General features: G+C 50.9%; 1 protein-coding gene across 3 annotated transcripts in view; it reads left to right on the forward strand.

The window, feature by feature from the left end:
- Positions 1–15,824, forward strand: part of sik3 (SIK family kinase 3) — an 89,795-nt gene that overhangs the window by 51,924 nt on the left and 22,047 nt on the right. For 2 of the 3 annotated variants that reach the window (XM_079824541.1, XM_079824539.1), the window contains exons 2-12: positions 7,201–7,317; positions 7,409–7,472; positions 7,588–7,749; positions 11,328–11,452; positions 11,948–12,071; positions 12,166–12,284; positions 12,375–12,485; positions 12,596–12,718; positions 12,998–13,069; positions 13,159–13,268; positions 15,585–15,735. In XM_079824541.1, coding sequence (XP_079680667.1) covers positions 7,201–7,317; positions 7,409–7,472; positions 7,588–7,749; positions 11,328–11,452; positions 11,948–12,071; positions 12,166–12,284; positions 12,375–12,485; positions 12,596–12,718; positions 12,998–13,069; positions 13,159–13,268; positions 15,585–15,735 — 1,278 coding nt within the window. The remainder of the gene's footprint in view (positions 1–7,200; positions 7,318–7,408; positions 7,473–7,587; positions 7,750–11,327; positions 11,453–11,947; positions 12,072–12,165; positions 12,285–12,374; positions 12,486–12,595; positions 12,719–12,997; positions 13,070–13,158; positions 13,269–15,584; positions 15,736–15,824) is intronic. The other variant, XM_079824540.1, reaches the window with a different exon arrangement.

Consider the following 15,824-nt stretch of genomic DNA (forward strand, 5'->3'; position numbering starts at 1 on the left):
GCGTGTTGTGTGTGTTTTCTCACTCTTGGGTAGATCACGCGTGTTGTGTGTTGATGCGTTTGCTGTGATGTTTGTGTGTGTGTTCTCTCACTCTGGGGTAGATCACGTGTGTTGTGTGTGTGTTAATGCGGTCGCTGTGATGTTTGTGTGTGTTTTCTCTCACTCTGGGGTAGATCACGCGTGTTGTGTGTGTTAATGCGGTCGCTGTGATATTTGTGTGTGTGTTCTCTCACTCTGGGGTAGATCACGCGTGTTGTGTGTGTTCTCTCACTCTTGGGTAGATCACCCGTGTTGTGTGTGTTCTCTCACTCTGGGGTAGATCACGTGTGTTGTGTGTGTTAATGCGGTCGCTGTGATGTTTGTGTGTGTGTTCTCTCACTCTTGGGTAGATCACGCGTGTTGTGTGTGTTTTCTCACTCTTGGGTAGATCACCCGTGTTGTGTGTGTTCTCTCACTCTTGGGTAGATCACCCGTGTTGTGTGTGTTCTCTCACTCTGGGGTAGATCACCTGTGTTGTGTGTGTTCTCTCACTCTGGGGTAGATCACCCGTGTTGTGTGTGTTCTCTCACTCTGGGGTAGATCACCCGTGTTGTGTGTGTTTTCTCACTCTTGGGTAGATCACCCGTGTTGTGTGTGTTCTCTCACTCTGGGGTAGATCACCCGTGTTGTGTGTGTTCTCTCACTCTGGGGTAGATCACGCGTGTTGTGTGTGTTCTCTCACTCTGGGGTAGATCACCCGTGTTGTGTGTGTTTTCTCACTCTTGGGTAGATCACCCGTGTTGTGTGTGTTCTCTCACTCTGGGGTAGATCACGCGTGTTGTGTGTGTTGATGCGGTCGCTGTGATGTTTGTTGTGTGTGTTCTCTCACTCTGGGGTAGATCACGCGTGTTGTGTGTGTTCTCTCACTCTTGGGTAGATCACGCGTGTTGTGTGTGTTTTCTCACTCTTGGGTAGATCACCCGTGTTGTGTGTGTTCTCTCACTCTGGGGTAGATCACGCGTGTTGTGTGTGTTCTCTCACTCTGGGGTAGATCACGCGTGTTTTGTGTGTTAATGCGGTCGCTGTGATATTTGTGTGTGTGTTCTCTCACTCTGGGGTAGATCACGCGTGTTGTGTGTGTTGATGCGGTTGCTGTGATGTTTGTGTGTGTGTTCTCTCCCTCTGGGGTAGATCACGCGTGTTGTGTGTGTTCTCTCACTCTTGGGTAGATCACGCGTGTTGTGTGTGTTCTCTCCCTCTGGGGTAGATCACGCGTGTTGTGTGTGTTCTCTCCCTCTGGGGTAGATCACGCGTGTTGTGTGTGTTCTCTCACTCTTGGGTAGATCACGCGTGTTGTGTGTGTTAATGCGGTCGCTGTGATATTTGTGTGTGTGTTCTCTCACTCTGGGGTAGATCACGCGTGTTGTGTGTGTTAATGCGGTCGCTGTGATATTTGTGTGTGTGTTCTCTCACTCTGGGGTAGATCACGCGTGTTGTGTGTGTTGATGCGGTTGCTGTGATGTTTGTGTGTGTGTTCTCTCCCTCTGGGGTAGATCACGCGTGTTGTGTGTGTTCTCTCACTCTTGGGTAGATCACGCGTGTTGTGTGTGTTCTCTCCCTCTGGGGTAGATCACGCGTGTTGTGTGTGTTCTCTCCCTCTGGGGTAGATCACGCGTGTTGTGTGTGTTCTCTCACTCTTGGGTAGATCACGCGTGTTGTGTGTGTTCTCTCACTCTTGGGTAGATCACCCGTGTTGTGTGTGTTCTCTCACTCTGGGGTAGATCACGCGTGTTGTGTGTGTTCTCTCACTCTGGGGTAGATCACGCGTGTTGTGTGTGTTCTCTCCCTCTGGGGTAGATCACGCGTGTTGTGTGTGTTGATGCGGTTGCTGTGATGTTTGTGTGTGTGTTCTCTCACTCTGGGGTAGATCACGCGTGTTGTGTGTGTTAATGCGGTCGCTGTGATATTTGTGTGTGTGTTCTCTCACTCTGGGGTAGATCACGCGTGTTGTGTGTGTTGATGCGGTTGCTGTGATGTTTGTGTGTGTGTTCTCTCCCTCTGGGGTAGATCACGCGTGTTGTGTGTGTTAATGCGGTCGCTGTGATATTTGTGTGTGTGTTCTCTCACTCTGGGGTAGATCACGCGTGTTGTGTGTGTTAATGCGGTCGCTGTGATGTTTGTGTGTGTGTTCTCTCACTCTGGGGTAGATCACGCGTGTTTTGTGTGTTCTCTCACTCTGTGGTAGATCACGCGTGTTGTGTGTGTTGATGCGGTCGCTGTGATGTTTGCGTGTGTGTTCTCTCACTCTGGGGTAGATCACGCGTGTTGTGTGTGTTCTCTCACTCTGGGGTAGATCACGCGTGTTGTGTGTGTTCTCTCACTCTGGGGTAGATCACGCGTGTTGTGTGTGTTGATGCGTCGCTGTGATGTTTGTGTGTGTGTTCTCTCACTCTTGGGTAGATCACGCGTGTTGTGTGTGTTCTCTCACTCTGGGGTAGATCACGCGTGTTGTGTGTGTTGATGCGTCGCTGTGATGTTTGTGTGTGTGTTCTCTCACTCTTGGGTAGATCACGCGTGTTGTGTGTGTTTTCTCACTCTTGGGTAGATCACGCGTGTTGTGTGTGTTCTCTCACTCTGTGGTAGATCACGCGTGTTGTGTGTGTTGATGCGGTTGCTTTGATGTTTGTGTGTGTGTTCTCACTCTTGGGTAGATCACGCGTGTTGTGTGTGTTCTCTCACTCTGGGGTAGATCACGCGTGTTGTGTGTGTTGATGCGGTCGCTGTGATGTTTGCGTGTGTTTTCTCTCACTCTGGGGTAGATCACGCGTGTTGTGTGTGTTCTCTCACTCTGGGGTAGATCACGCGTGTTGTGTGTGTTGATGCGTCGCTGTGATGTTTGTGTGTGTGTTCTCTCACTCTTGGGTAGATCACGCGTGTTGTGTGTGTTTTCTCACTCTTGGGTAGATCACGCGTGTTGTGTGTGTTCTCTCACTCTGTGGTAGATCACGCGTGTTGTGTGTGTTGATGCGGTTGCTTTGATGTTTGTGTGTGTGTTTTCTCACTCTGGGGTAGATCACGCGTGTTGTGTGTGTGTTCTCTCCCTCTGGGGTAGATCACGCGTGTTGTGTGTGTTGATGCGGTTGCTGTGATGTTTGTGTGTGTGTTCTCTCACTCTGGGGTAGATCACGCGTGTTGTGTGTGTTAATGCGGTCGCTGTGATGTTTGTGTGTGTGTTCTCTCACTCTGGGGTAGATCACGCGTGTTGTGTGTGTTAATGCGGTCGCTGTGATGTTTGTGTGTGTGTTCTCTCACTCTGGGGTAGATCACGCGTGTTGTGTGTGTTTTCTCACTCTGGGGTAGATCACGCGTGTTGTGTGTTGATGCGGTATCTGTGATGTTTGTGTGTGTGTTCTCTCACTCTGGGGTAGATCACGCGTGTTGTGTGTGTTCTCTCACTCTGGGGTAGATCACGCGTGTTGTGTGTGTTGATGCAGTTGCTGTGATGTTTGTGTGTGTGTTCTCTCACTCTGGGGTAGATCACGCGTGTTTTGTGTGTTCTCTCACTCTGGGGTAGATCACGCGTGTTTTGTGTGTTGATGCGGTTGCTGTGATGTTTGTGTGTGTGTTCTCTCACTCTGGGGTAGATCACGCGTGTTGTGTGTGTTCTCTCATTCTGGGGTAGATCACGCGTGTTGTGTGTGTTAATGCGGTCGCTGTGATGTTTGTGTGTGTGTTCTCTCACTCTGGGATAGATCACGTGTGTTGTGTGTGTTCTCTCACTCTGGGGTAGATCACGTGTGTTTTGTGTGTTGATGCGGTCGCTGTGATGTTTGTGTGTGTGTGTTCTATCACTCTGTGGTAGATCACGCATGTTGTGTGTGTTAATGCGGTCGCTGTGATGTTTGTGTGTGTGTTCTCTCACTCTGTGGTAGATCACGCGTGTTGTGTGTGTTGATGCGGTTGCTGTGATGTTTGTGTGTGTGTTCTCTCACTCTGGGGTAGATCACGCGTGTTTTGTGTGTTGATGCGGTCGCTGTGATGTTTGTGTGTGTGTGTTCTATCACTCTGTGGTAGATCACGCATGTTGTGTGTGTTAATGCGGTCGCTGTGATGTTTGTGTGTGTGTTCTCTCACTCTGTGGTAGATCACGCGTGTTGTGTGTGTTGATGCGGTTGCTGTGATGTTTGTGTGTGTGTTCTCTCACTCTTGGGTAGATCACGCGTGTTGTGTGTGTTTTCTCACTCTGGGGTAGATCACGCGTGTTGTGTGTGTTCTCTCACTCTTGAGTAGATCACGCGTGTTGTGTGTGTTTTCTCACTCTGGGGTAGATCACGCGTGTTGTGTGTGTTGATGCGGTCGCTGTGATGTGTGTTTGTTTGTTTTCTCACTCTTGGGTAGATCACGCGTGTTGTGTGTGTTTTCTCACTCTGGGGTAGATCACGCGTGTTGTGTGTGTTCTCTCACTCTGTGGTAGATCACGCGTGTTGTGTGTGTTGATGCGGTTACTGTGATGTTTGCGTGTGTTCTCTCACTTTGGGGTAGATCACGCGTGTTGTGTGTGTTCTCTCACTCTGGGGTAGATCACGCGTGTTGTGTGTGTTTTCTCACTCTTGGGTAGATCACGCGTGTTGTGTGTGTTTTCTCACTCTTGGGTAGATCACGCGTGTTGTGTGTGTTCTCTCATTCTGGGGTAGATCACGCGTGTTGTGTGTGTTCTCTCACTCTGGGGTAGATCACGCGTGTTGTGTGTGTTTTCTCACTCTGGGGTAGATCACGCGTGTTTTGTGTGTTGATGCGTTTGCTGTGATGTTTGCGTGTGTTCTCTCACTTTGGGGTAGATCACGCGTGTTGTGTCTGTTCTCTCACTCTGGGGTAGATCACGCGTGTTGTGTGTGTTCTCTCACTCTGGGGTAGATCACGCGTGTTGTGTGTGTTTTCTCACTCTTGAGTAGATCACGCGTGTTGTGTGTGTTTTCTCACTCTGGGGTAGATCACGCGTGTTTTGTGTGTTGATGCGTTTGCTGTGATGTTTGCGTGTGTTCTCTCACTTTGGGGTAGATCACGCGTGTTGTGTCTGTTCTCTCACTCTGGGGTAGATCACGCGTGTTGTGTGTGTTCTCTCACTCTGGGGTAGATCACGTGTGTTGTGTGTGTTCTCTCACTTTGGGGTAGATCACGCGTGTTGTGTCTGTTCTCTCACTCTGGGGTAGATCACGCGTGTTGTGTGTGTTCTCTCACTCTGGGGTAGATCACGTGTGTTGTGTGTGTTCTCTCACTCTGGGGTAGATCACGCGTGTTGTGTGTGTTTTCTCACTCCGGGGTAGATCACGCGTGTTGTGTGTGTTGATGCGGTCGCTGTGATGTTTGCGTGTGTTCTCTCACTTTGGGGTAGATCACGCGTGTTGTGTCTGTTCTCTCACTCTGGGGTAGATCACGCGTGTTTTGTGTGTTCTCTCACCTTGGGGTAGATCACGCGTGTTGTGTGTGTTCTCTCACTTTGGGGTAGATCACGCCTGTTGTGTGTGTTAATGTTGATCTCTTATTAGTGTTGATCTTGTAGCGAGTTTGCTCAAAGGGGAAATATTAATAATCACAGGAGAAAGTCTTGATAGTTCGGTCCGATGGTGTTGAAGTTGCAATCGATTTCTTCTGCATTGTTTGAAGAAGATATGATGATCTTGCGCGATATTTCGACTCCGTCGTGGTCCAGGAAGTTGTTCATGGCCCGTGTGGTCGGATCGGGTTTCCGGTTCTACAGACCCCAGAAGGGTTCTAAAGATTATTTGTGTAATATTTTAATAGTTTACCGCTTCAGTTCAGAGAGATTTTTACTGTTCGAGTTCATGTCAGTCCTGCAGATCTGAGATGATGCGCGTCGACCTGCTGTAAATGGCACATTTCCCTGAAGTGACCTGGGATAAGCGTCAGACTTTGTTCTGCTAGTGTAGCGCTCAGTGTTAGTGTGTGTTCAGCAGAGACATGTTCAGGCGCTCGGCTTCATAAGCCAATTAACATGCTAAGACTTGCTCTCGTCTGAATGCCTCTCTCTCTCTCTGTGTGTGTGTGTGTGTGTGTGTGTGTGTGTGTGTGTGTGTGTGTGTGTGTGTGTGTGTGTGTGTGTGTGTCTGATGTCAGAGAGCAGGTGCTGTGTTTGTTTGAGTGATGTCATGCTTTCCCAGCTGTTTGTGTGGACGATGCTCAGTTATAGTTTGTGGTTTCGTCAGTGGATGATTCTCACTCGTCAAAAGAAAGAAAAAACAAATATATTGTGTTTTTTACATATTATACACTAGTGAGAATCAGTGGCGGAGTGTGTGTGTGTGTGTGTGTGTGTGTGTGTGTGTGTGTGTGTGTGTGTGTGAGAGAGTGTGAATGTGTGCGATTTTGAGTTCAGTATCTGTTGAGTCTGTGTGTGTGTGTGTGTGTGTGTGTGTGTGTGTGTGTGTGTGTGTGTGTGTGTGTGTGTGTGTGTGTGTGTGTGTGTGTGTGTGTGTGTGTGTGTGTGTGTGTCTGTGTCTTGTCCGCAGTGGCTCGCTTCACCATCTCCTGCAGCTCACACTGTCACACACGCTGATGTCAGAGATGCTCCAAGCATCTGCAGCTCTGTGTGTGTGTGTGTGTGTGTGTGTGTGTGTGTGTGTGTGTGTGTGTGTGTGTGTGTGTGTCAGTCGTTCATGTGTTTGGTGTGTGTGGATAGAGTGGCTTACTCAGCACAACACACACTGCTTCCATGGCAATAATCCCTGTGTGTTGCGTGCTGAATCATGTTGCTGCGCTTCCTTTCTGTGCACATGCTTCTGCGTGAGTGTGTGTGTGTGTGTGTGTGTGTCCAGATGTTGTCCGCTCAGGGTCAGCTGGAGTCTGATTGCGTCACTGTAGCAGGAGCGGATCCAGAGATATTAATAGAAGCGATGCTTTAAATACACACACACACTTACTGGAACTGCTCGGTCTGATTTACTGTCTCTCACACACAAAACACACTCCGGTCTGATCCGAAGTCTCACACACACACACACACAATAAAGTATGATTTCATAATTTCTACGCTGATGTTTTCCAGTGTTGTGTTTATATGAATTATGCGCCAGTCATTCTTTCACAGATGCTCTTTGATCATTCTGTCGCTTGGCAACCGTAAACGGCCTGAATTTATGCTAATGAACTGTTACATGTTTATGTTGATAACACACACTAAAGCTGCTGATCTGTGTGTCTCAGGTTGCGATAAAGATTGTTGATAAGACGCAGCTGGACGATGAGAATCTGAAGAAGATCTTCCGGGAGGTTCAGATCATGAAGATGCTGCGACACCCTCACATCATCCGCCTGTACCAGGTCCCGCCTCCCGCCTCATGCTCGCATCTGATTGGTTAAGTCTTCTGTTGGTTTGCGTATGGCGCTCATTGTGTGTGTGTGTGTGTGGCAGGTGATGGAGACGGAGCGATTGATCTATCTGGTGACCGAGTACGCCAGCGGAGGAGAGATCTTCGGTGAGTGAATCCAAACCACATAATCAGGTTCATTCGTTGTTCTGTAACCCGCCCCGTTCATGAACTAGACGTGTGTGTGTGTGTGTGTGTGTGTGTGTGTGTGTGTGTGTCTCAGATCATCTGGTGGCTCACGGACGGATGGCGGAGAAAGACGCGCGGCGGAAGTTCAAGCAGATCGTAGCGGCAGTTTACTTCTGCCACTGCAGGAACATCGTCCACAGAGACCTGAAGGCAGAAAACCTGCTGCTGGACCACAACCTGAACATCAAGATCGCAGGTGAGAGTGTGTGATAGTGTGTGAGAGTGTGTGAGAGTGTGTGAGTGTGTGAGTGTGTGAGTGAGTGAGTGAGTGAGTGAGTGAGTGAGTGAGTGAGTGAGTGAGTGAGTGAGTGAGTGAGTGAGTGAGTGAGTGAGTGAGTGTGTGAGTGTGTGAGTGAGTGAGTGTGTGAGTGAGTGAGTGAGTGAGTGTGTGAGTGAGTGAGTGAGTGAGTGAGTGAGTGTGTGAGTCGGCGGGTGTGTGAGTGAGTCGGCGGGTGTGTGAGTGAGTGAGTGAGTCGGGTGAGTGAGTGAGTGAGTGAGTGAGTGAGTGAGTGAGTGAGTGAGTGAGTGAGTGAGTGAGTGAGTCGGGTGAGTGAGTGAGTGAGTGAGTGAGTCGGCGGGTGTGTGAGTGAGTCGGCGGGTGTGTGAGTGAGTGAGTGAGTGAGTGAGTGAGTGAGTGAGTGAGTGAGTGAGTGAGTGAGTGAGTGAGTCGGCGGGTGTGTGAGTGAGTGAGTGAGTGAGTGAGTGAGTCGGCGGGTGTGTGAGTGAGTCGGCGGGTGAGTGAGTGAGTGAGTGAGTGAGTGAGTGAGTGAGTGAGTGAGTGTGTGAGTGAGTCGGCGGGTGTGTGAGTGAGTGAGTGAGTGAGTGAGTGAGTGAGTGAGTGAGTGAGTGAGTGAGTGAGTCGGGTGAGTGAGTGAGTGAGTGAGTGAGTCGGCGGGTGTGTGAGTGAGTCGGCGGGTGAGTGAGTGAGTGAGTGAGTCGGGTGAGTGAGTGAGTGAGTGAGTGAGTGAGTGAGTGAGTGAGTGAGTGAGTGAGTGAGTGAGTGAGTGAGTCGGGTGAGTGAGTGAGTGAGTGAGTCGGGTGAGTGAGTGAGTGAGTGAGTGAGTGAGTGAGTCGGGTGAGTGAGTGAGTGAGTGAGTGAGTGAGTGAGTGAGTGAGTGAGTGAGTCGGGTGAGTGAGTGAGTGAGTGAGTCGGGTGAGTGAGTGAGTGAGTGAGTGAGTCGGGTGAGTGAGTGAGTGAGTCGGGTGAGTGAGTGAGTGAGTGAGTCGGGTGAGTGAGTGAGTGAGTGAGTCGGGTGAGTGAGTGAGTGAGTGAGTCGGGTGAGTGAGTGAGTGAGTGAGTGAGTGAGTGAGTGAGTGAGTCGGGTGAGTGAGTGAGTGAGTGAGTCGGGTGAGTGAGTGAGTGAGTGAGTGAGTCGGGTGAGTGAGTGAGTGAGTGAGTCGGGTGGGTGAGTGAGTGAGTGAGTGAGTGAGTGAGTGAGTCGGGTGAGTGAGTGAGTGAGTGAGTGAGTCGGGTGAGTGAGTGAGTGAGTCGGGTGAGTGAGTGAGTGAGTGAGTCGGGTGAGTGAGTGAGTGAGTCGGGTGAGTGAGTGAGTGAGTGAGTCGGGTGAGTGAGTGAGTGAGTGAGTCGGGTGAGTGAGTGAGTGAGTGAGTCGGGTGAGTGAGTGAGTGAGTGAGTCGGGTGAGTGAGTGAGTGAGTGAGTGAGTGAGTCGGGTGAGTGAGTGAGTGAGTGAGTCGGGTGAGTGAGTGAGTGAGTGAGTGAGTCGGGTGAGTGAGTGAGTGAGTGAGTGAGTGAGTGAGTGAGTGAGTGAGTGAGTCGGGTGAGTGAGTGAGTGAGTGAGTGAGTGAGTCGGGTGAGTGAGTGAGTGAGTGAGTCGGGTGAGTGAGTGAGTGAGTGAGTGAGTGAGTCGGGTGAGTGAGTGAGTGAGTGAGTGAGTCGGGTGAGTGAGTGAGTGAGTGAGTCGGGTGAGTGAGTGAGTGAGTGAGTCGGGTGAGTGAGTGAGTGAGTCGGGTGAGTGAGTGAGTGAGTGAGTCGGGTGAGTGAGTGAGTGAGTGAGTCGGGTGAGTGAGTGAGTGAGTGAGTCGGGTGAGTGAGTGAGTGAGTGAGTGAGTGAGTGAGTGAGTCGGGTGAGTGAGTGAGTGAGTGAGTCGGGTGAGTGAGTGAGTGAGTGAGTGAGTCGGGTGAGTGAGTGAGTGAGTGAGTCGGGTGAGTGTGTGAGTGTGTGAGTGAGTGTGTGAGTGAGTGTGTGCGTGAGTCGGGTGAGTGTGTGAGTGAGTGAGTGAGTGAGTGAGTGAGTGAGTGAGTGAGTGAGTCGAGTGAGTGAGTGAGTGAGTGAGTGAGTGAGTGAGTGAGTCGAGTGAGTGAGTGAGTGAGTGAGTGAGTCGGGTGAGTGAGTGAGTGAGTCGGGTGAGTCGGGTGAGTGTGTGAGTGTGTGAGTGAGTGTGTGAGTGAGTGAGTGAGTGAGTGTGAGTGAGTGAGTGAGTGAGTCGGGTGAGTGAGTGAGTGAGTGAGTCGGGTGAGTGAGTGAGTGTGTGAGTGAGTGTGTGAGTGAGTGTGTGCGTGAGTCGGGTGAGTGTGTGAGTGAGTGAGTGAGTGAGTGAGTGAGTCGAGTGAGTGAGTGAGTGAGTGAGTGAGTGAGTCGGGTGAGTGAGTGAGTGAGTGAGTGAGTCGGGTGAGTGTGTGAGTGTGTGAGTGAGTGTGTGAGTGAATGAATGAGTGAGTGAGTCGGGTGAGTGAGTGAGTGAGTGAGTGAGTGAGTGAGTGAGTGAGTGAGTGAGTGAGTGAGTGAGTGAGTGAGTGAGTCGGGTGAGTGAGTGAGTGAGTGAGTGAGTCGGGTGAGTGTGTGAGTGTGTGAGTGAGTGTGTGAGTGAATGAATGAGTGAGTGAGTCGGGTGAGTGAGTGAGTGAGTGAGTGAGTGAGTGAGTCGGGTGAGTGAGTGAGTGAGTCGAGTGAGTGAGTGAGTGAGTGAGTGAGTGAGTCGGGTGAGTGTGTGAGTGAGTGTGTGAGTCGGCGGGTGAGTGTGTGAGTGAGTGAGTGAGTGAGTGTGTGAGTGAGTGAGTCGGGTGAGTGTGTGAGTGAGTGAGTGAGTGAGTCGGGTGAGTGTGTGAGTGAATGAGTGAGTGAGTCGGGTGAGTGTGTGAGTGAGTGAGTGAGTGAGTCGGGTGAGTGTGTGAGTGAGTGTGTGAGTGAATGAGTGAGTGAGTCGGGTGAGTGAGTGAGTCGGCGGGTGAGTGAGTGAGTCGGCGGGTGAGTGTGTGAGTGAGTCGGGTGAGTGAGTGAGTCGGCGGGTGAGTGAGTCGGGTGAGTGAGTGAGTCGGCGGGTGAGTGAGTGAGTCGGCGGGTGAGTGTGTGAGTGAGTCGGGTGAGTGTGTGAGTGTGTGAGTGAGTGAGTGAGTGAGTGAGTGAGTGAGTGAGTGAGTGAGTGAGTGAGTGAGTGAATGAGTGAGTGAGTCGGGTGAGTGAGTGTGTGAGTGAATGAGTGAGTGAGTGAGTGAGTGAGTGAGTGAGTGAATGAGTGAGTGAGTCGGGTGAGTGAGTGTGTGAGTGAATGAGTGAGTGAGTCGGGTGAGTGAGTCGGCGGGTGAGTGAGTGAGTCGGCGGGTGAGTGAGTGAGTCGGCGGGTGAGTGAGTGAGTCGGCGGGTGAGTGTGTGAGTCGGCGGGTGAGTGTGTGAGTCGGCGGGTGAGTGTGTGAGTCGGCGGGTGAGTGTGTGAGTCGGCGGGTGAGTGTGTGAGTCGGCGGGTGAGTGTGTGAGTCGGCGGGTGAGTGTGTGTTTATAGATTGTGTTGGACCCATCCCTCTCTCTCTCCTCCAGATTTCGGCTTCAGTAATCTGTTTTCTCGAGGACAGCTGCTGAAGACGTGGTGTGGCAGTCCTCCGTATGCCGCGCCCGAACTCTTCGAGGGAAAAGAGTACGACGGACCGAAAGTGGACATATGGGTAAAACCAGCGTCTGTCTCTCTCACTAACACCCAAAGCAGGTTGCATAAACTGCTTAGTCTGGTCTTAAAAGTTAGTCATGAAGCGTTTATAATTAGACTGGTCCTAATGTCTTACGCCTGATTACCTCGTCTAACCGTGAGATGGCCAAACCAGTTCTTAACGCACAGGCTTTCTCAATTTAAATCTATTCTTATTTTGATGAGCCGATATTAATTCTTAAGTTCCAAGAAGGAATCTTTTAGTCTGTATTCAGTTGAAATACTGTCATCCATAAACAATGAAGGACCGCCCACTCACCTGTCAATCAAACACTGCTCCAAATCCAGAGTTTTATACCTGTGTGATCGACTCTTAACTGCAGTATTGAGCATTGAGACAGATGTAAACGTGCCCTCTCTCTCTCTCTCTCTCTCTCTCTCTCTCTCTCTCTCTCTCTCTCTCTCTCTCTCTCTCTCTCTCTCTCTCTCTCTCTCTCTCTCTCTCTCTCTGTAGAGTTTGGGTGTGGTGTTGTATGTCCTGGTCTGTGGCGCGTTACCTTTCGATGGAAGCACTTTACAGAACCTCCGCGCTCGCGTCCTCAGCGGGAAATTCCGGATCCCGTTCTTCATGTCCACAGGTACACACACTCTCACACACACACACACACACACACACACTCTCACACACGAGCCGTGACACACGACTGACAGACCTGTATGTGTGTGTTTCAGACTGTGAGTACCTGATCAGACACATGTTGATTCTGGAACCCAGTCGACGGCTTTCAATGGAGCAGATCTGCAAGAACAAGTGGATGAGACAAGGAGACCCGGATCCGGAGTTTGACCGAGTCAGTCACACACACACACACACACACACACACGATGGTCAAACTGTGTTTTATGATGTGTAGAAACGTTGTTCTCTTCTCCGTGTGTAGCTGATAGCAGAATGTGAGCAGGTGAAGGTGGAGAGAGAGACGGAGTTAATTAACGAGCAGGTGCTAATGGCCATGTCAGATATGGGCTTTGACCGCGAGCGGACCTTACAGGTGACACACACACACACACACACACACACACACACTCACACACACACTGTGTCTCTGTCACTTCACATGAGCTCTTCCGAAACGTTGATTTGATTGCGTGTCGATCACAGTCTCTGCACACGGACGCGTATGATCACTACAGCGCCACCTACAGTCTGCTCTCTGACAAGCTGAAGCGGCACAAGAACCTGTGCATGGCTCCGCCCACGCCCCGCCCCCTCTACCCGCTGCAGGTGTGTGTTACCGTTAGCAACCTTTGATGCCTGATGAGGGGAATATGCATGAGCTTCAGAGTGCCTTATTTGCATATTGTATGAAAGCAGAGCGTCCTCTTCTTCTGGAGAATTAGCAATGATTATGACAGGCTTTGTGGGGCGAGGGATTGTGGTTATGTGATATGATCTGCTTCATCTGTGTGTGTGTGTGTGTGTGTGTGTGTGTGTGTGTGTGTGTGTGTGTGTGTGTGTGTGTGTGTGTGTGTGTGTGTGTGTGTGTGTGTGTGTGTATATCAGGATCAGAGTAACGCCGTCAGTATGACGGTACCGCAGGTCCAACTCATAAACCCAGAGAATCAGATCGTTGAGGTGAGCAGGACACATTCAGTCAGAATAAAGCACTGATTTACAGTTGATGAGTGTCAGGACGGCTCATCTTACCCGCGTGTGTGTTTCAGACGGACGGGCCGATGGCTCTGGACAGCGATGAGGGAGAAGAGCCCAGCCCAGAGGCCATGGCCCGATACCTGTCCATGAGACGCCACACTGTAGGCGTACCTGACCCCAGGTACCACACCTCTCAATGCTTGTGTTTTTCCTGTCTATATTTGCTGTATTTAATTCCAACTGGAGTTATGGTTCAACAAGCCCCTCCCAGTTCACCACAAACCCCTCCCACCTAACTAAAGTCCCTCCCAGTTCACTGTAAACCCCTCCCACCTAACTAAAGCCCCTCCCAGTTCACCACAAACCCCTCCCACCTAACTAAAGCCCCTCCCAGTTCACTGTAAACCCCTCCCACCTAACTAAAGTCCCTCCCAGTTCTCTATAAACCCCTCCCACCTAACTAAAGTCCCTCCCAGTTCACTGTAAACCCCTCCCACCTAACTAAAGCCCCTCCCAGTTCACCACAAACCCAGTTCACCACAAACCCCTCCCACCTAACTAAAGCCCCTCCCAGTTCACCACAAACCCAGTTCACCACAAACCCCTCCCACCTAACTAAAGTCCATCCCAGTTCACCATAAACCCCTCCCACCTAACTAAAGTCCCTCCCAGTTCACTATAAACCCCTCCCACCTTACTAAAGTCCCTCCCAGTTCACCACAAACCCCTCCCACCTAACTAAAGTCCCTCCCAGTTCACCACAAACCCCTCCCACCTAACTAAAGTCCCTCCCAGTTCACCATAGACCCCTCCCACCTAACTAAAGTCCCTCCCAGTTCACTGTAAACCCCTCCCTCCTAACTAAAGTCCATCCCAGTTCACCATAAACCCCTCCCACCTAACTAAAGCCCCTCCCAGTTCACCACAAACCCCTCCCACCTAACTAAAGTCCATCCCAGTTCACCATAAACCCCTCCCACCTAACTAAAGTCCCTCCCAGTTCACTATAAACCCCTCCCACCTAACTAAAGCCCCTCCCAGTTCACCATAAACCCCTCCCACCTAACTAAAGTCCATCCCAGTTCACCATAAACCCCTCCCACCTAACTAAAGTCCCTCCCAGTTCACTATAAACCCCTCCCACCTTACTAAAGTCCCTCCCAGTTCACCACAAACCCCTCCCACCTAACTAAAGTCCCTCCCAGTTCACCACAAACCCCTCCCACCTAACTAAAGTCCCTCCCAGTTCACCATAGACCCCTCCCACCTAACTAAAGTCCCTCCCAGTTCACTATAAACCCCTCCCACCTTACTAAAGTCCCTCCCAGTTCACCACAAACCCCTCCCACCTAACTAAAGTCCCTCCCAGTTCACCACAAACCCCTCCCACCTAACTAAAGTCCCTCCCAGTTCACCATAGACCCCTCCCACCTAACTAAAGTCCCTCCCAGTTCACTGTAAACCCCTCCCACCTAACTAAAGTCCATCCCAGTTCACCATAAACCCCTCCCACCTAACTAAAGCCCCTCCCAGTTCACCACAAACCCCTCCCACCTAACTAAAGTCCATCCCAGTTCACCATAAACCCCTCCCACCTAACTAAAGTCCCTCCCAGTTCACTATAAACCCCTCCCACCTTACTAAAGTCCCTCCCAGTTCACCACAAACCCCTCCCACCTAACTAAAGTCCCTCCCAGTTCACCACAAACCCCTCCCACCTAACTAAAGTCCCTCCCAGTTCACCATAGACCCCTCCCACCTAACTAAAGTCCCTCCCAGTTCACTGTAAACCCCTCCCACCTAACTAAAGTCCATCCCAGTTCACCATAAACCCCTCCCACCTAACTAAAGCCCCTCCCAGTTCACCACAAACCCCTCCCACCTAACTAAAGTCCATCCCAGTTCACTATAAACCCCTCCCACCTTACTAAAGTCCCTCCCAGTTCACCATAAACCCCTCCCACCTTACTAAAGTCCCTCCCAGTTCACCATAAACCCCTCCCACCTAACTAAAGTCCCTCCCAGTTCACCATAAACCCCTCCCACCTAACTAAAGTCCCTCCCAGTTCACTATAAACCCCTCCCACCTTACTAAAGTCCCTCCCAGTTCACCACAAACCCCTCCCACCTAACTAAAGTCCCTCCCAGTTCACCACAAACCCCTCCCACCTAACTAAAGTTCCTCCCAGTTCACCATAGACCCCTCCCACCTAACTAAAGTCCCTCCCAGTTCACTGTAAACCCCTCCCACCTAACTAAAGTCCATCCCAGTTCACCATAAACCCCTCCCACCTAACTAAAGCCCCTCCCAGTTCACCACAAACCCCTCCCACCTAACTAAAGTCCATCCCAGTTCACTATAAACCCCTCCCACCTTACTAAAGTCCCTCCCAGTTCACCATAAACTCCTCCCACCTTACTAAAGTCCCTCCCAGTTCACCATATGCCCCTCCCAGTCTTTCCCAGTGCACTGATGTTGTGTGTGTGTGTTCCACAGGGCTGAGATTCAGGAGGATCTTCAGAAACTGGCCCCTGGGTTCCCGCGCGTGGCCCCTCAGCCGTCCTTCCCTCCGCTGGTGCCCACCATGGCACAGATGCATCTGATGCCCACACAGAACCTGCAGCCCACACAGCATCTGGAGTACAAGGTACAGAACACACATACACACACACACACACACACACACACACACACACACACACACACACACACACACACACACACACACACACACAC

This window comes from Gobio gobio (genome assembly GCF_949357685.1).
Source record: "Gobio gobio genome assembly, chromosome: 8".
Classification (NCBI taxonomy): Eukaryota; Metazoa; Chordata; class Actinopteri; order Cypriniformes; family Gobionidae; genus Gobio; species Gobio gobio.